At 41.9% G+C, this 20,026-nt stretch overlaps 1 protein-coding gene across 1 annotated transcript in view; it reads right to left on the bottom strand.

Annotated features, from left to right (window-relative positions):
- LOC5570598 overlaps positions 1 to 20,026 on the bottom strand; it is a 434,882-nt gene that overhangs the window by 26,030 nt on the left and 388,826 nt on the right. Inside the window, exon 7 of the mRNA XM_021842919.1 lies at positions 16,576 to 16,854. Coding sequence (XP_021698611.1) covers positions 16,576 to 16,854 — 279 coding nt within the window. The remainder of the gene's footprint in view (positions 1 to 16,575; positions 16,855 to 20,026) is intronic.

The following is a 20,026-nucleotide window of genomic DNA, read 5'->3' on the forward strand; positions in this document are numbered from 1 at the left end:
TAGGAAAACTTTTGCTTCCGAAATTAGCATAGCGGTAAAGGAATCTGTAGAGAAACATGCAGAAAAATAACTGGGAAGGGGGAAAAGATTTATTAAGATATTCATAAAGAATTTTGTATTGATCTTCTTTAAAAAACTTCTTTAAAAATTATTTAACCAATTATTGGCAGTATCCATATTCTTGGTTTGAATATTTGTGCCACACGAGGACGGAATTTCTAGAGGCTTCATGGCAGAATTCTTGAAAGGATAGATTACAAGGATAATTTCTAAATAAGATTTGCATGTACCTTCTTGAGAAATTTGTTTTATTTGTAAATCCATTGTTCTATCTGCTTCAACATTTTGTTGTTCCTCCTTTCCTCGCGTCATCTCTTTGGGGAGCTTCGTACAAAAATCTTTTCATACTCTTAAAAGCAACATTTCAAAGAATCTAAAGAAGGTCAAATAGAGGATTATTACGAATAGAGGTAATATTACAAAATAATCGATCGATCGAACTCTCCGAAAAAGTTTGTTTGTAAATTCTAATACTAGGAAAAAATGAATTCTACATTAATATGTTCACCATTGTATCATCAAACATCGGAGTTCATGCAAAATATTATTTAAGATTTTAGTTACAAATACTTTTAGTGAAAATTCCAATAATTTTAACACCAATCTTTTTCTATTATTAAAGAAAGAAGAAAACCAAAACAAGAATTTTTGTAGTAAATCCTACAAGGACCAATTTAACTTTTCTGTGAAGTACATTGTCAAAAAGTATTTTCGCGGAAGAGATGTTGAAATAACTGTTGAACGCATTCGTATTATAATTCTTTAAACATTTTTTAGTTAGGCATTTTTGAAAATATAAAACATATTTATTTTCGTGAGAGTTTTAAAGGAAGGCAAGATGTTGCTCCTTGATTTTTGAGAAATCCTAAAAAAAACTATGAAAGCGGAGAACTTCTCGAAGAAATCATGAATGACATTTTCTTAATTGCTCGTGAAATTCTTGTAGAATATTACGAGGAATGTTTACAGTAACACCTGAACACTATTTTTTGGCGAAATACTCAGTAATTCCTGAAAACCATAAACAAATTATTCAAGAATACACGAGGATACTTAAAACTAGCAAATCGAATTTATGTCTAATAAGTACATAGAGGATCTTCCAGGAGAAATTATTTAAAGAATTTGTGATGCATTCTCTGGCGAAATTCTTTAAGATATGTTTTAAGCAATTCGATATAGATTTTTCTAGGAATTTCTGATGAGGTTAGAAAATCTGGGAATGATTTTCCGTAGGAATCCCAAGACGAACTCAGTGAAAACTGGTAAAGGAGTTGGAGAAAGCACTGAAAAGTATGAACATAATACATGAAGAAATTCCCTTAGTAATTCTAAGAGGAATCTCTTCAAAGCACATGGTTGATTACCTGAAAAGTAAAAATAAAATTTATAAAAATCTGTTAAAATCTGTGAATATCGTGATTACTGCGACCGACATTACTTCTGTAAAACAAGTATTTGCTAGCCGCCCATAGGCCCCTCCATTAAAAAAACTTCTCCAGATTTTTTCCACGAATTTGTATATTGCTATTGAAATGTCTGAAGGACTCCATCCAGCTGTCATTTCAAGAATTCATCAAGGAATTTTCCCAAGTAGGGGTAGTCGGGGATATAATGTATTTTTCTAAAAAAAAAACTGTTGGAAATCGTACAAAAATCCGGAGATTCCCTAATGTATTCAGCATTCCAATCAACTTTTGCTTAAGGTGGCCGAACTGTTCTATTTGCTTAAATTTCGAAAATAATCCAGGGATTTAACCAGAATTCTTCTTGGGACTCAACCAAATGTTATTTCAAAATTTCCACCAATTATTTCTTCAGGAATTTGTTTAAAACATTTTCCAATGCTTCAGTCATAACTTCTAAAACTTCTAAAATTCCGTCATGGTTATTTCTTCAGCTACTCTTGCAGTGATCGTCAAGAGATTTTAGGAAATTATCAAAAGATTGCATCCGGGATTCTTTGTGCAATCCAGTCATTCTGTTGGCGATTTTTTTTTACCGTTTTGTCTCAATTTCCTAATTTCATAGAAGGGTCTATGTTTAAAAGTTGTAAAAATAGAAATTCCCATGTTTGAAATAGCACGGTATATGAATTTTGTTAGTTATTTGAGACAAAACGGTTTTAGGTCACATTTTTTCAGGGATTCTCACAGATATTTCTTTAGGGATTTCTAGAATATTTTTCCAACGTTTTTCACGAATTTCGGGGAATTCAGGTTGAAATCCATCAAAGAATTTCGCCATCAATTCTTTCTGGTATCATTTCCAATATTTCTGAATCAGTTTATTCAAAAAACGCTCATAAAATTCTTGCGGAAGTCTTTCTGAAGATATTTTGCAAAAAAATCTCTAGGTTCAATCATGATTTGTTTAGAGGTTTTGCCTGGTTTACTCCTGGAATATGTCCGAATCTGTGTGTTGAGAATGGAGGGCAAGTTCTGCAACTACAGCCTGATCAGCATAAAGGATGAAACATGAAGGATAAATTCTATGAGAGCATAAGGCATAGGCCCAAAACAAGATGTCAAGATACTCATCGGCGACACAAATGCGTAGAACGGGAAAGAGGACTTATTCCGACCCACATGCTGGTTGATGGGCGACATTTCTCAGATATCATGGATGTCAAGACTTTCCGTGGCCCTAATTTTGACACGGATCATTTTCTCATTGTAGCTATAATTCGGGCGCGATTATCCTCTGTCACGAGGTCCAGAACTAAAAGCTTCAATATCCAACGCTTGTCGACGGATAGGCTAGCTGCACAGTACCGTTTTGATTTATATTACGGACACTTAAGGCCTCAGTGAAGTATAACCCAGCTTGAACCATACAAAATAAATCATTCTGTATGATTTTTTAGCGTTATCGAGCGTCGGAAGCCCTTAGCTTTCGGATGGTGGGTAAAGAATACGCGTCCGCAACTTCAATAATTTTAAATAAATCAAAACGTGTGGCCTTTTCATGATTCTTATTCCGGACGCTCCCTCACTTTTGCCTCATATTCCGGACGCTTTGATTCGAATTACGGACAGCTCATGATAATCATTAATGGAACAGTCAAATCATCAATTGAAATCGTCCAACCACTTAAGAGGCGTCTAAGGTAGTTGGGCATTATAAATTTGCAATGATATTTATGGAAAAAACCTAATAGAACGAGCCTCGAAAATGAGAACTTTTGGACGGCGAAAATTGAAACATTTCGTGTGAAATGTTTCCCATACAAACGAGAGTGTCCGGAATTTGAAGCTGTCCGTAATATGAATCAAAACGGTACCACCAACAGCTAGACGAGCAGTTGGGAAGAATCAACGTTGCTGGAGATATCGACAGCCAGTGGGACCCTATCCACGAAGGTGTGACAACAACGGCGCTGGAAGCAATCACTGGTCAACGACGAAGACGAAATGACTGGTTCAATGAAGAGTGTCAGAGAGTGACAGACATGAAGAATGTCGAATAAAGTCATAAAGTCAATTTGATATGTATTTCCGCTCTATATGCAAAGCATTTGTTCTGCTAAGAGGGGGAGGTGCTAAGGTTTTCACCCCTCCCCCTTCACGTATTGGCTTTAAGTGATATTAACATGATTTGAGCTTTATTCACTCACATGTACCAGAAGAGCGATCAAAATCGCAGAAGTTGTACAATTAAGGCTTACTCTTTATACGTGTATTGTTGAGCAGCCTACTATGATTTTACATTTAAAACTCAAAAATAAGATTCTTGACAGCTACCATTTGTTGTTAATCAAGTTATGTTTTGGTAAACTGGACATACGACACTTAAGCGGCTACCACCAATCTGGTCGCAAACGGTCGCAGCTGCATTTATGTGCAAAATGTAATATAACTATATAGGTAAGTTTCATAGAAGAATGCATGGAGGGATTTGAAGGAAAACATTATTTTCGGCTGAGTGAATGTTTCTAGCATTTCGATTTTTTTTTTCGAATTAAAGCTGTACAATGTACATCAGCGATGAAGGTTCCAAACAAGTATTTAACATGATACCGCTGAAAAAATATCACGTTTTCGTTGAAGTTGAATATTTGGATTTATGACCTATGGGGGAACCTCTGTTGACTGGTTGGATGGCGTCATAGGCCAATCTACAATAAATGGCACAGACTGGAGTGTACTAATTACAGAGTACAGAGAGATTAGCCTGCTAAATTCGACGCACAAAATACTGTCGCGCATCCTATTTAAGGTGATTATAAAACGAAGCCAAACTTCAAGTGCACAAGACTGGAGAATCTGACAACAGTGCGCGTTGAAAATCAATCAAATTACTTGCTTGCTGGACCAATGGGATAAATTTTCATTGCGGAGCGTTGCTTGGTTCTCACGTCTCGTGCTCTTGTAAATGTGAGGTGTGACTTCGTTCTATATTACCTTAACAGACTGAGACCGCTCGAGGAGTTCCTCGTCTGGTTTTCGTAAGAACCACTCGACAACGGACCAGATGTTTGCCTTGCGAATAATCCTAGATAAATTCCGGGAGTATAACTTGCAGTCTCGCCATATGCTTACTGATATTTAAAGGCGGAAGACGATTCAGCGAAAAGAAAGTAGCTGTGGCAGATAATATCTGAACATGGTTTTTCGGCGAAACTAATTAGGCTGATACGTGCTACGCTGGATGGTACGAAATCAAGTGTTTGGATAGCAGACGAGGTGTCAACTTCGTTTGTGACATTAGAAATATTGAAGCAGGGAGACGCACTTTCAAATTTAGTGTTTAACATTGCACTCGAAGGTGCTATTAGGAGATCAGGCGTGCAGAGGAACGGCACTTTCATCACTCGGTCGAACATACTGCTTGGCTTTGCGGACGATATCGACCTTATTGGAATCGATCGTAGGTCATTGGAAGAGGCCTTCTTTCCTCTGAAGAGAGAAACAACGGGGATAGGCCTGGCCATTAATTTTACCAAAACACATGGTACAGGTAGAAGTACATGGTTGCAGGTAGAGTTATAGGTAGGCTTGGTGAGGTAGGTGATAAGATAGTGTTTGATGGAATGTATTTGATGTTTTAGAACAATTTGTTAACGATGGCTGTACGCAGTGAAAGAGGACCTGGCGGCCCTAAACGTTCGGGACAACTGGAGAAGTATATGGAGCTCTACAAAACGCCCGGTAACTCGCTTGATTCCTTTGGAGTTTGTTCTTGATTCGTAGAGGAGTTTTTTTTCAGGAGTTGTTGCAAAAACTCCTCTCAAAACTCTAGGAGCAATTCTTGGGCATACAGTAGTACATCCAGGAACATTCATTCGTTAACAACATTTCAAAAGGGCACAACAACACCTTGCTTCTAAGCTGAGGATCGCATTTGACTCTCTTTTCATGGAGCACAAATCGGGAGAACCAGACATCCGTTCAAACTAAAAACTTGATCGATTGGTCTATTGCTTGTGGAGACCAATTGATCAAATTTTCAACGTGACCGGTTGTCTGGTTCTACAGATATGTGCTTTTGAAAATTTGACGTTTGGCTTGGATGTATCTTCACCTTCAACACGCAATTTAACCACAGCATTGGAAAAGAAACGACTTCATAAAAACTTCAATAGGTGTCAGAACTTTGCACACAACTTTCCACGAATCTGACCCACAGTATTCTTTGTGAGATCATATCCAGCCGTTCAAGCCAACTAGGTATGTGTAGAGAGTTCCGTCCGTCTCGAAGTGCAAGCGCATTCGTCCAAAGCTACTGGCCAAAGTGCGTTACTGAAAATATGGACCGAAGAACGTTCAACAAAGGCAAACAAGAGAGGGTTCGTTGAAAATTTCTCATATTGCAATGTCACGAATCAGTGGGTTTGGATTTCCTGTGCATTGGTTTTCTCTAGAAGGAACAATAAGTGATGGGCGTTTTGAGTTGTTGTCATATTGGGAATCCTATTTCTTCCAGTGAAAATCTCAAGTGAAAGCCTTGAAAAGTTTGTCCCGTATAAAATATGGTATAGCATAAATGAGAACAATAATGCCCAATTTAAATAGGTCTTTATTTCCTTCAAGGAAGAATCTCACCATTCAAAACCATATAATTAAAACCGTAATGGAAAAAGTCTGAGCAATGGCAGCAGAGCCTACAGTAGACAAACTGTAATTATTTTTCATCTTTTCTGACTTAAAAAAGCGGTTTCCATGCGGCAATTTTCCTATGGTACTGGTCCCGGTGTGGGAGATGATGAAATTCCAGTGAATGTCTTTCTTTTTAACGGTCATTGTTGGTTGCAGCGGCCTCATCTGCCCAGTTACTTCCGCTCACCCACCGATGACGAGGATGCCGGTAAAATAAAAAGCATCTCAAACAAGACTACGGGCAAAATATGAACACTAGAGCCTCGATTTACGAGTCTTTTATTAAGTAAATTACATTAAATTTTGGGAAGGTCGTTAATTGAGTTGAGTTGAGTCAATTGAAAAGCCCTTGGCGATGATGGAATTAATCAGAAATTCCAGAGAGTAGCTTATCATTCTTGGTTGATATATTTAACAAATGTTTTCAGTTGACATATTTTCCTGACAAATGGAACAATGCCAAGGTTGTACCAATTTCAAAACCAGACAATAATCCTACAGAAGCATCCAGCCATCGTTCAATCAGATTGCTTTCCTCTATGAGTAAACATTTTGAAAAGGTTATTTTGAACAGAATGATGGTGCGCATCAACGAAAATTCAATTTATGCAAATGAAGAGTTCGGATTCCGACATGGACATTCGACCCCTCTTCAACTTTTACGTGTAACAAATTTGATACGTTCCAACAAATCTGAAGGCTATTCTACTGGTCTTGCTCTTCTAGACATAGACAAAGCATTCGATAGTGTTTGGCATGAAGGCTTGATTGTAAAAATGAAAAGCTGCTATTTTCAAACATACATTGTTAGAATAAGCAAAAGTTATATGTCAAATCGTACACTTCAGGTTAATTATAAGAACTCCAAGTCTGAAAGACTTCTTTTAAAAGATGGTGTCCCTCAAGGCAGCATTTTGAGATGACACAGGGTTCATTGACAAAGGACAAGGTATCGTCTGTAGAAGATTGCAAAACAGTTTGGATATTGTTCCTCCATATCTGCAAAAATGGAAGATTTCGACCAATGTTTCCAAAAATCAACCTATAATATTCCCACACAAACCAAAAGCTCTTTATTTGATGCCTTCAAGCAGACGTTTTGTCACGATGTGTTCTAATAAATTTATCAGATGAAATTAAGTATCTCGCTCATGCTAGATAAAAATTTTACATTCCAAGACCACATTGAGGGCATTGAAGCCAAATGTAATAAATATATAAAATGTCTCAATCGAAAATCATAACTTTGTCTCTAAAGTGCTACGTCAAATGACATGTTAATAAAAACTTAATTTAGTTTAACCAAATTATAATGATAGTGTTTTCTTACACAGAACACCCAGGGATTAGAAATGAATGTAATGTTTGAAATGATGCTAATAAAATATTTAAAAAATTTGTTCTTGAAATATTAAAGATTAATTCCTCTCAAGCAGACTTCAAAAGCAAAACCTTGCTTTATGAACTGAAATTTCTCATATCTCGAACTGAACCAATTAAAATTACGATCCCCCGCTCTAGTTTGCAATTTGAAGTTCCATTGTATCTAAATTATTCATTGCCTTTAGGCCGCTTTGATGCTCCCTCTATTGGTATGGCCAGAGAGTTTCCCAGTCGGAAAAGTTTAAAATTTTACGATCCATGCTTCAATGGTCTTAACAAGTGGCAATCTCATTGCGCGGCACTTGACGAGGACGACACCGAACTCGGCTGATGGATGTGATGACAAGGAAGAGCTGGAGCAGCTCCCGGCTGGGTTTATTGCATTTACGCTTTGAATTTTAACGACCACCCGGTAATTCACGGGGAGCTAAGATGGCTGTCGCTTCAAATGGGAAATCGCCCCCTCGGGGAGACAGGAACGGGTGTGAATTTATGTTGACATTAGGTGGTGTAGGGCTTAATGCTCACGGTGTTGTTGAGTGAGTAATGCGTGTTAAGAACGGGTCGTTGACTGATTTAAGCTTGCTGAAAAATTCGTTGTGTTCATTAAGAACACAGAATTTAAATCAAAAACAAAATCCTTGAATTACTTCTCGATTACTAGAATCATCCCATGTAATCAAGTGAACTAATCATGGAATGAATAGTTCAACTATGGTCCTCCCTCAATTTATCTGATATCGAGCGCTATCTGAGGAGAGAAACCAGGCAGGTGAGGAAGTTGACAAGAATTGGTGCCCTGGCTAAGTGGCTTATCTCAAATCTATCAGCCTGGGTGTACAAGGAGCATGCAAAGTGAACTTCCACTTGATAACAGTTCCTACCAGGTCACGAATGGTTAAAGCAGTATCTGCATCATTTCGGTAACGCTTTATCACCAGTTTGTCCCCAGTGCAGGGAGATTGAAGAAAAACAGGAACACATCAGGCTTACAGTGTAACTGATGAGCAGAGCAGCGGAACAAGATTCAGAACTATGAGCAGATGACGGATATGGATGTCTGATGCCATTTTAGAATTTGAGATTCTGACTCCCAGTTTGTGAAAATCACTTGAAATCCACGCAATAATTTCATTTATTTAGTTAACATCTAAACAGATAACACTGAATCAACAATATCATGCCACAAAACTCGGTTCGTTGCCGCATCTCTCCATCCCCGGTTCTGCCCACGCTCGCCAAATCGATACGCACATAATCCGCCCACCTAGCTCGCTGCGCCCTACGCCTTCTTGTACCAACCGGATCCGAAGCGAATACCATCTTTGCAGGGTTGCTGTTCGACATACTTGCAAAATGCCCTGCCCATCGTATCCTTCCAGCTTTGGACAGCTTCTGGATACTTATGAGCGTGTCGTACATGGTACATTTGGTGCGGGTGTGAATCTTTTTTGACCGCAGCTTCTTGTGAAGGCCATAGTAGGCCAGACTTCCACTGATGATGTGCCTCCGTATTTCACGGCTATCGTTATTGTCAGCTGTCAGTAACGATCCAAGGTAGACGAGCTCTTCGACCGCCTCGAACGTATCCCCGTCTATCGAACACTGTCGCGCTCGGCCCCACCAGCTAGCAATGAAACCGGCTTGATAACTTCCCACGAGCTCATTTACTATAGGTGACAGATGAAGGAAGATTATCACAGATCCCCAAAGATACTTTGTCGGTCACAATTAGAATGGTGATCGCTCGAAAGTTCTCACAATCTAAATTGTCGCCTTCCTTGTAGATCGGGTATTTTACCCCTTCCATCAACTCCTCCGGTAACTGTTCTGTTTCCCAGAGCAGCCGGTGAGACAAATGGCCAGCCTCTCCGGGCCCATCTTTATGGGCCCATTCACAAATTTCATAACGCTGGAGGGGGTGGGTGTGTGTACTTAAGATGTTACAGTTCATATAAAATTTGAAAAATATTCATACAAAATACGTTACGAGGGGGTGGGAGGGTGTCAAAAAAGGCCATTTTAGCGTTATGAAATTTGTGAATAAACCCTTATGAGTTCCGCTCCGATACCATCATTACCAGCAGTTTTATTGTTCTTGAGCTGGTAAATGGTATCCTTAACCTCGCTCAAAGTGGATCTGGTTGATTTCCATCGCCCGCAGTACTGACGAAGGCATTTCCTCCGTTGTCCCGTCCTTCATTGCCTATGCTCTCAACACCATTCAGGTGTTCCTCGAAGTGCTGCTTCCATCTTTCGATCACCTCACGCTCCCATCCTTATCCCTGCACATCACGGCTCGCGGCACGAAGCCGTTGCGGGATGCGTTGAGCTTCTGATAGAACTTACGTGTTTCTTGAGACCGGCACAGTTCAGGCGACGTTTTTCCTCCGTTCTGTTGCCGTTTCGGGTTCCTTGCTGCAGCATGACCGCCCGCGCTGCATTCTTCTACTCCAATATCTGCCGACATTCCTCGTTGAACCAATCATTCCGTCGGCTCCGTCCTACATACCCGCGATTGCTCTCAGCTGCATTGTTGATGGCTGATTTCACTGTTCTCCAGCAGTTTTCAAGAGGGGCTTCGTCCAGCTCACTTTCTTCCGGTAATGCAGCCTCAAGGTGCTGCGCGTATACAGCTGCGACATCCGGTTGCTTAAGCCGCTCTAGATCATACCGGGGCGGCCGTCGGTACCATACGTTGTTAACGACGGAGAGTTTTGAGCGCAATTTAACCATCACCAGATAGTGGTCAAATTCGATGTTAGTGCCACGATAGGTCCTGACGTCGATAATGTCGGAGAAGTGCCGTTCATCTATCAGATCGTGGTCGATTTGTGATTTTGTCCGCTGTTGTGATCTCCAGGTGTATCGGTATGGAAGGCTGTGCTGAATGTAGGTGTTACGAATGGTCATATTCACCACTTAATGAAGCACTTAATGTCATGTCTATCGAATTTTATTAAATCATACAATCAAATTATAGCTGGTTAACCAGTTGCAATCTTGTACAAAAAACAATCATCGTACCCACGCGGACCGTTCTATTGATGAAAAAAGCCGCAGGTGGTATGGAGACGGCGTGGAACCACGTATCTGTAGCCAGCACGATTCGGAAATTGCTGGGCCTGCCGCTGAGGCATACACAGAGAAAGGTGGCTCACGCTATGTGTTGGACGTGAAGGATCCTAACGCGGTTGGAAAGCTGCTGGAGGTGCCGGAGCTAGACGACGGTGTTAAAGTGAAGGTGTCTCGGCACCCAACCTTTAACACATCGCGCTGTGTGATGTCCAGCTCAGCTGTCGCCAGCATTCTCGATACAGTCCTCAAGGAACAATTGGCTTTATACAAGGCATTGTGGACGTAAAGAGAGGATTCGTAAAGGTCTTGGGAACAATAAGGTCGGAACTACTTCGGTGGTACTGACATGCGAGGGTACCAACTTTCCGGAAACGGTTAAGTTCGGTCTCTTGCATATTAGGTCCCGCGCTTATTATGCCCTACCTTTGCAATGTTACAACTGCTATGGGTATGGGCATGGTCAAAAGGATTGCAAAGGTATGACTCGTTTCCGGGTCTGCTTCATGTCATAGGCGACAAGTGTGAAGCAAAGGCTCCAACTGTCGTGGCAATCACCGCAAATGCTCCACTTACGTAGAGGTATACTCCGGTTACGGACGGAACTCGGTGTCTCATTTCGGGACGCTAGGAAAGTCTACAACAGTGAGAAAAAGGGGAAGTTTTACGTGGATGTCGCTGAGAGTACGCCTGCTGTACCGCTTCTTCAGCGGGAGCCGGTGCTGGCTATAAGCGGAAAGCTGCTAAACCAGCAGTTAATCCGCCTGTAAGCGCCATTAGTTAGCCGATCGTTAGGGAGGTGGTAATTGTCAGACGCGCTGAAAAGTGCATGGGCACGGAAACCATGCCTTATGCCGATGCTCCTGTCGAGTGTTTGGAAAAGCAGCTCCTACAACAACAGGTGGTAACTCTAACTCACAAGATAGCCCAATTGAAGAACAAGTTTCTTCAGCTCCAAGAGACGGTATTTAGGTCTTTAGGTTTGAGAAGAACTCAAAGGCACTTATGGGGCAGCTTGCAAAAGCTGGTGCTACTACTTAAACTCTGAAGGTGGACCCCTTCTTATTAGCAACAAGAGGAAAAGCATTGCTTTCGAAGGCGACCGTAGAGGAAAAAGTCGTAAAAAGGGGCTTGGCATTGTTTCTATCCTAGAATCGGTGCCGGAGTGGGAAAGCGAAGCTGATACCAGATCCGATGTCACCGATGTCTGGTACTCCACCCGAGACTGGAAATGGGGCATCACATGTATTGCTACAATGGAACGCACACGGGCTGCGATCGAGGTTATCCGAGATCCAGCTAATGGTTGAATCACTGAAACCTTGCGTCATGGCGCTCCAAGAGACATTGCTCAAGGTAGCTGACCTACCCCGGGGTTATATTAAGCCTCACAAAAATGCATATATTCATGGGGTTGGATTAGCTGTCAGAGAAGATATACCGCATAAAGTAGTTCAACAGGATACCGACTTGGAAGCCTGCATGATTACCGTTCATTTTCTGACCCAACTCACCGTGGTTAGCATTTACATGGCACCGATGAAAAAGGTGGGCGAAGAAAGACAGGTCATCGGCAAACTGCAAGACTTAGTCGTGTGATACTGGGCGACATGAACCCTCACCACCCCTCCTGGGGATCGCTTAAGGTCGACGTCAGAGAAGAGCGCTTGTATCCTTTACTCGACACGCTAGCCTCGTGAGAAACCACCAAGTTTCTCTGGAAAGTAGACACAAGGATCGAATTTACGGCAGATATATCGGAATCCACTAGCTCTAGCTAGCTTTGGAAGAAGGTGAAAGCCGTCAGTGGTAAGAGTAGGCATGTGTTAAAAGTAACCGGGCAGAGGGAAGCTTCACGAACGATGCGGGTAAGGTTGCTAAGGCCTTTGCTGACCGATTCGCCAAGGTGTCAGCGAACAGTAATTTCAGTGATACATTCCTGCGGATCAAGTCGATAGCCGAAGCGGAGTTTAGCTACTATGACGAAAGTCGCCGTAGTCTTGAATTAGACTATAACAGAGAGTTTGACTCGAACGAGCTCGAATGGGCCCTTAGTCACGGCACTGGAAAGGCTGCGGGTCCTGGCGATATAGGTTATCCTATCCTAATGAAGCTACATATTATCGGCCAGTTGGCTATTTTGGGCACTATGAACCAGGTATGGCACTCCGGTGTCATTCCTGCAAAGTGGAAGGAAGCTATTCCTATCCGCAGGAAAGGATAAGACGCTGACAGACAGGATATAGACCTATCACTCAGAGCTCGATCGTGTATTGGGCAAGGCCTTGTCGGACGATTTGAATGTAAAGGGCGAACACGAAATTATTGCAACCAGGGCAGGCAATCGTCAGATTCGTCACAGTGCGATGACGAAATCAAATAAGACATCGTCATCCAGTATAAGAACTCTGGCAGGTCGTCGTCTCGTCATCGACGAAAGAATGCACGACGAACGTCAATCCAAAATCGTCCACGAACAACTTTGTCTTCATTCCGTTCGCTCCCCTCTCTCAAACGAAGGAGGCGTTTATTGTATATTCGCTTGCTATGCACAAAACGGCCAATGCCATCCCAGAATTGCTTGTATTGGCGATTTAACCCGTGCTCCTCAAGCTTCAACAATAGCACTGTTGGTAACCGCGTGACGTTGACGATTCAGAGATCGTTTGTTCAATTCCAGACACGTTTTGTTTTTTGTTTTCGTTTTATTTTTTCAAAAAAGGCCCATAATCTATCGACGCCACGGTTCACATTTTTAGTCGGCTCAGAGCTTCCGAACAAAGATTCGACCATAACGAAGGAGGCTTATTTGTTCGTCATGACGCCGAGCCTTTGTGGCGGACCACTGCAGCAAATCGTCATCCAACGCTGGTTGAGTGACGATGACGATTCTTATTTTAGTTTCGTCGACGACTTTTTCCATTTGACGGTGACGATTGTCTACCCTGATTGCAACACATTCAACATTCAAATTTTGCACACTTTCTCATTGACGTGTATTGTTTACACGCTGTCAAACTCGAGGTCGTGTTTTTCGATTCAACGAAAATGGAAGTGAACCAACGCGAGTCAAGAGAACAAATTCTTTCCAAACACCTGGAATTTCCTGACTTGTCGCACCGGCAGTTGGGAAAAATGTTGAACATTCACCATTCAACCGTCTCCAGAGTGTTGAAGTGGTTCCAGGAGCGGTTGACGTTGGACAACGGCAAAGGAGCTGGAAGAAAACCGGGACCGGAGAACAAAAAGACGGAGGGAAAGGTGAAGCGGATGATCAAAGCAAATCCCAACGTCTCAAGCCGTGATTTGGCTAAAAAGATCGGCATGTCACATAGCTACGTCCAGAATGCAAAGAAGAGAGCTGGACTACATACATACAAGGTACAGAACTTTCCAAACCACGATGAGCGGCAACAATCGACGGCTTAAACAAGGGCACGGAAGTTCTACGAGAAAATGCTGACAAAATATGGCTGCTGTGTGATGGACGACGAAACGTACATAAAAGCCGATTTTAAGCAAATTCCGGGTTTGGAGTTTTTCACCGGCAAGAGCAAGTTCGATGTGGACGACAAATTTAAGAAGAAGAAAATGTCGAAGTTCGCCTCCAAATACCTCATTTGGCAGGCCATCTGCTCTTGCGGACTGAGGAGTGAGCCTTTCGTGACAAAAGGTACAGTAAATGGCGAGATCTACAAATCTGAGTGCCTAGAGAAGCGCCTTTTGTCGTTCTTGCAGCAGCACGACAAAGCTCCACTGTTTTGGCCAGATTTGGCATCATGCCACTATTCTAAAAGTGTCCTGGAGTGGTATGAGGCCAATTCTGTCCATTTTGTTCCAAAGGACATGAATCCGCCAAACTGTCCAGAGTGGTACTGATGGAGTAGTAATGCTGCGGGAACTTCGGAAGAGCAACAAGACAGTCAAAGACGAGAAGGACATGTTAAGAAAATGAAAAAAAAAACTGAGAAAACTGATGGAGGGCATCAAGCGAAAATGCCTTCAATTTTACACTGAAGGCTCGCTCCATCGATTAACTTTTCTTTTGATTTTTGAAGTGAATATGTGTATAAAACTACCCTTAAATTTTGGTTTGATTCTAAACATTATAAGAAAATTGGCATGACATTTTCGGTGTCGCAATAATTTCGTGTTCGCCTTTTAGATGTAGTCTTCCTCGATTTGTCCAAGGCCTACGATATAACATGGATGATTCCGATCTTAGAAACACGTAAAAAATGGAACTTCTAGAGGCGCATGTTTAACTACGTGGAAAACTTTCTACGGAATCGAACGTTTAAATTTGGAACGCAGGCGAGACTTCATCTATGAAGACAAGAATGGCATCCCGCAAGGGTCCGTCATCCTGCTGACGCTGATCCTCATTCCGATGAGGCCTACAAGATTTGCTCAGGCGCGTTTAAATCTTTGCCTGTGGTTTCAATGCTGGAAAGATGCTCCATGTGATGACTGAGGACATGGCGATCAAGGCATTAAGGTCCATTGAGAGGGGTAACCCTTATGACGGAGGGCCCTTGGCTCAAAAGGCCTCTTTCTAGTGGCTCAGGCTAACGGATATTGACTTACCCACTTTGTGCATAACCTCGATTATGGCAAACGGCTTGTGATGACCCCGGCTTCGAAGTTCGATTTTCGATTGGATTGTGAAGGATTGATGCGGGGCCAAATCGAATCCTAATGTAGCCATTGCTGCATGTGGTGAAGTTGCGGCTTAGTACAGCGGAAGATCCTTCCTCTGCACTGGTGGATCGTTGGTTCTTAACGATGTTGGATATGGTGTGTCTGAGGCCTACACCCTGTTGCAGGCTTGTAAGCTCGTTAACGGGGTTCAGATTGTCGTCTTCCCTGATTCCACGAGCTGTCTCCCCGCCATTGGATATGGGTGGTCATTCGTTGTTACAACGGTTCACGAACATAACCATCTTCTGGGTACCAGGCCACGCGGGTATCACAGGCAATGAGACTCTGATAAACTAGTAAACCAAGGTCGTCGTGCTCAACAGGAGGAACCTTTCATGCCATACTGTGACGCTACCCGTTGGGTGAACCAAATGTCTCGAAGCGTATGGAACGCCGAGTGGTATAATAACCGAGAGGCCCTTCCTGCACAGAACACAACAGAAGAAGTCTGACTCGGCTAAAGATCTGACATACTCGACTCACACAGGGGCGATACTGCGTATTGCCAGTCATGTGGTCACAGGTTAGATGTTAATCATCTATTGGTGGAGTGCCCGGGCTTAACTAAGGGCAGAGTGCGGCGTGTTTGGATCAGTACGGAAAGTGCTGTTTAATGATCTGCTATTGAGCTGATCTGCTATTTGAGGGTGGTTCATTAGAGAGGGTCGATGCTACGGCACGCGATATGCCGTACTCGACATGGTGCTTTAGGTGGTAGCACCTTGCTTGGAGGTTGGCTCTCCAAGCTAGCAATACGATTAGAGGTTAGGTGTCGAGCCGGCGTGCTCCATAAAGAATTGTGAGCTTCAATACTTAATTTCGAAGGTGGCGCTCCAATAACGAGGTCTACGTTAACGCAAGTCAAGCTGCTGTGCACGACAAGGCGTTGTAGATGGCAATGCCTCGCTAGGAGGTTGGAACTCCTAGCATTTGAAATTGAACTTGAAAGACAATTGGGTTATGTCATAAGTTCAGGGCTCGGATAGAGGATCACCGACCAGTTTGTCTTGTCGGTCCTTCGGAAGTGGAAATCCAGCTTGTCAGTCCAGGAGATTATCGAAATCATGATGCATCAGGTATAAGAATAGTTAGAGTATTAAAAGGTACAAGTGGTTTAAAAAGGTACAAGCTGTGAAGAGGAGAGGATGCGCCCCGGTTATGGGCGCCTATCTACTGTTGGTGTACTACCCAAATTGTGCTGTCACGAATGGCCTTCCCTTGATACGTCAATCATTAACAGAATGAAGCAAGAACTCACCTTTGGTAATGAAGCTGTACTCGCCGCTGGCGATCAAACTGGCCGCCGCTTTTTCGTAGTTCCAGAATCGCTGCAGGTCGTTCGGTTCGATGACACTGGTCGGCGGTTGTTGATTGACTCCCGACGATGCCAGAATCTCGTTGTACTGGGCCTCGTGCATCAACAGCAACGGTGGAGGCATTTCATCCTCGGGGGACCGCTCACTGCCATAGCCCTGGTCATAGCCGGTATCGACCGTCGTTCGGTGCAGCGGCAACTTCAGCTGGATGTCCGGTCGATCTGGAAGAAACGGTGGATATGGATGTGAGGTTTGTTTTCATGTAATATCTTTAGTTTTTCACTTAGTACTAGCTGTTGTGAGCATGAGCATGACTGGTCACCCGCAGTAGCTACTCCAAGCATAGCTGTGCTTACACAAGGAACCAACAAACGCTACTCGGGATCAGTAGCATCCTCAATGTGTAAGTACTGGTGCTCTCATTATTATGACAAAGAATAACGGCGCCGGCTGCGTCCGAATACAGGTCAATTTGGGAATGGGAAAGAAATGTTGACGGTTTACTTGCTTTATGGAAGCCGAGGAGTCCTCTGCACTTCCACAATAATGCACTGAGAGTTTGGATATGAGAAAGAATTCGGTTTGGTAAACGATAATGAAATAATTTGAAATCAATACGTGAGCATATATACGGATGACCGTTACCGATAGTGCGGTTACTTCAAAAACCGGACATGGTCTTGATTTCGTTGCTCGCTCCACAGGAAAATCGGCATACAGCAGATTCAGACAGTTGAGATTTGAAATGACTTTGACATAGCTTAGCGCAGTCTTAGTTTTATTATTATAAGATAAGCAAGTTGAGGTTTTGAGGATAGGTTTTCATAGACACTACACAGCTTTTCCAAAATACAATTTGCTATCAACAAACTTGACCGGTGTACAAGCTTTTATAGAAGCTGTGCTGGGTATCTATAAAGCATTTTCAAGTGTTTTTTGCCGCAAGGACTTTTCAGATCCATTCAATGATTTATTAAACCTGTTATGATTGAATGAACCTAAGACAAAAAAGCATTGTAAGTATGGCTTGGAGTACGATTTGCTAGCAGGACTGCAAACAGATCTGGATCTATCAAATCCCACGCAATTATACTTCACAGCCTGTAAAGAAAGCGTTGATTTATTGCCATATTGTGCTGCTTCAGAAGCACTTTTCCTGCTCGTTAGTGTGAGTGTTCATCAGAAAAAAAAACCAGCTCCAACGTCTAAACTTTCCAAAGCGGATTTACGTAATGCTCTAGTCGAAGACGATTCGGAACTTTCTTGCCTACACTGGTAAAACAAAGATGCAGCTTCAACATAAAAGAACATACACACGGTAAGTTTCTTTCAAAGTTGCGAACCAAAGAACTGCACTTTTGTCCCCCTCCTCTCGCTCTCTCTCTGTTCAGTCGAAGAAAGCAGCATATGTTACGAATGGTGAAAATTTTCTCTCCAAAGAAGGAACTTTTGGTGTTTCCGTCTTCCGGATGCAACTACTTAGCAGTTGCAGATCCTTTTGAGCACTCGGTCCTTCGTTATCAATGAATGCTCGGAGTGCTCTGGTTGGTGGTTACAAGATCTAATTCATTTCCAGTGACAACCGGCTTTTTACTAGGATGCAATAGATAACCCTTTGACGCCCATCGTCAAATCAAATGGTACTTTTAGTCTTTTCCCCATTATATATGTATTGTCTTCGGAAAAGTTGCTCAGCTCAATAAAAGCCGTCTAATAAAATAATTCTTAGTTCAGAATGAATATTACTTTGATTTATTCAACTTTGCTCTACTCTACTCTATTACATGCTATTCTGCTCTGCTCTGCTCTGATGGACTCACATTACTTGCTCTGAAAATCAGTTAAAGTTTAATCTTCAACTTGTGATGGACCCTCGGTAGACTTCATTTTGTTTCTGGAACTATGTATGTTTATTTTATGGGAAGATAATTATATTCAGAAGTTTCTGAAATAAAGTACAGTTGTGGGATACCTTGGACGTTAATGGGTTAACCATAGAGCCATACAGATAAAGGCTTCAAAAGTGGTTTCCTAGCCGGTATCAATAAGCATGCTTGGTCGACATTTCTTGGAAGTGATAATCGAATCTACATCATCTTCCATTAGCAATTCCGATGTTCTTCGATTCCTATGCCTCCTATGCCAAATACCATAGAAGCCAGAGGACGAATGAATGCCGGTAGCATTTTTCAATCAGTCTTGTTTCAATCCGCTCTGCATCACTAATTGAGAGCATCCGATCTTAATGGAGGGAAATGGAAGCAAAAAAACAAAAAAAGTTCTGCAGAATTGTTGCAATAGGGAAGAACATCGACCAAGCACATTCACTATCGGAGCATTTCCAGCTAGAAATGGAAATCGATAGACATTATCTATCCGGAATTAAATTCAAGTTTGTGCAAGTGTTAATAGCTAACCGATATGACATTTCCTAATGAAATAAGTAATTTTTCATAACGATCCCTACCTGAAATATAGCTGAGTTCTTGCACGGATTTCACTTAATAATTCCCACAGTAAATGCTCCACGAGCTCCTCCATTAATTATCCAAGAATTTATCCAGTTATTCATCTTTGGACGCTTGTAAGAATTCTTCCGCGAATTCTTCCAGGAGTTCTTGTTATGATTTTCCAGCAGCTTTTCCTAAGATTCTATTAAAACTGGAATACGTTGGAGAAAATTGGGAGTAATCTCTAGGCGAAAACCTGAAGGAATCCCAGAAGGAATAACTGGTTAATTATTAGGAATGAAAAGAAATCCTTAAAGATTCCCATGAAAAACTTGTGGGCGAATTACTGGAAACATACTTGAAAGAAATGTTGAAGGAATCGCACACAGAAGTTTTGTTAGAATTCCTGGCAGTATTATTGGAGGAGTTTTTGGTATAATCTCTGGAAGAATATCTAAAGGCTTCCCTGAAAGATTTTTTAGAGTAATTCCCGGAATAATATTTGTTATTATAACAAAAGAATTCCCTTGTGAACAACTAGTGATCCTTTAAGGAAATCATCGGAAGAATCGTTTGAAAAACCCTGGAGGAATCACAGAGTGTATTTCGGGAGAAATATCAAGAGTATATTACAAAAATTAAAAGGAATAACTTGGAAAATCCATGGGAAAATTCTAGGTGAATCCTTGAAGAAATTTCTGGACACATTTTCAAAGGAATCTCAAGAAGAATAGTAACTGAAAAAACCCCTTGAGGAATTTCATGAGAAGCAGCTGGGTCATTTTTTGGAGAAACCACTGGAAAAATCTCTGGATTTCTGGACACGCTTTAGGAAACCCTGAGAGATCTTTGGTGAAATTCGTGACACATTGCCTGGAGAAATCACTTGCATAATTCAAGTGAGCATCTCTGGAAATACTTCAGGAGGTATCCCTAAAAATAT

Source organism: Aedes aegypti, chromosome 1, assembly GCF_002204515.2.
Source record: "Aedes aegypti strain LVP_AGWG chromosome 1, AaegL5.0 Primary Assembly, whole genome shotgun sequence".
NCBI classification, from domain to species: Eukaryota; Metazoa; Arthropoda; class Insecta; order Diptera; family Culicidae; genus Aedes; species Aedes aegypti.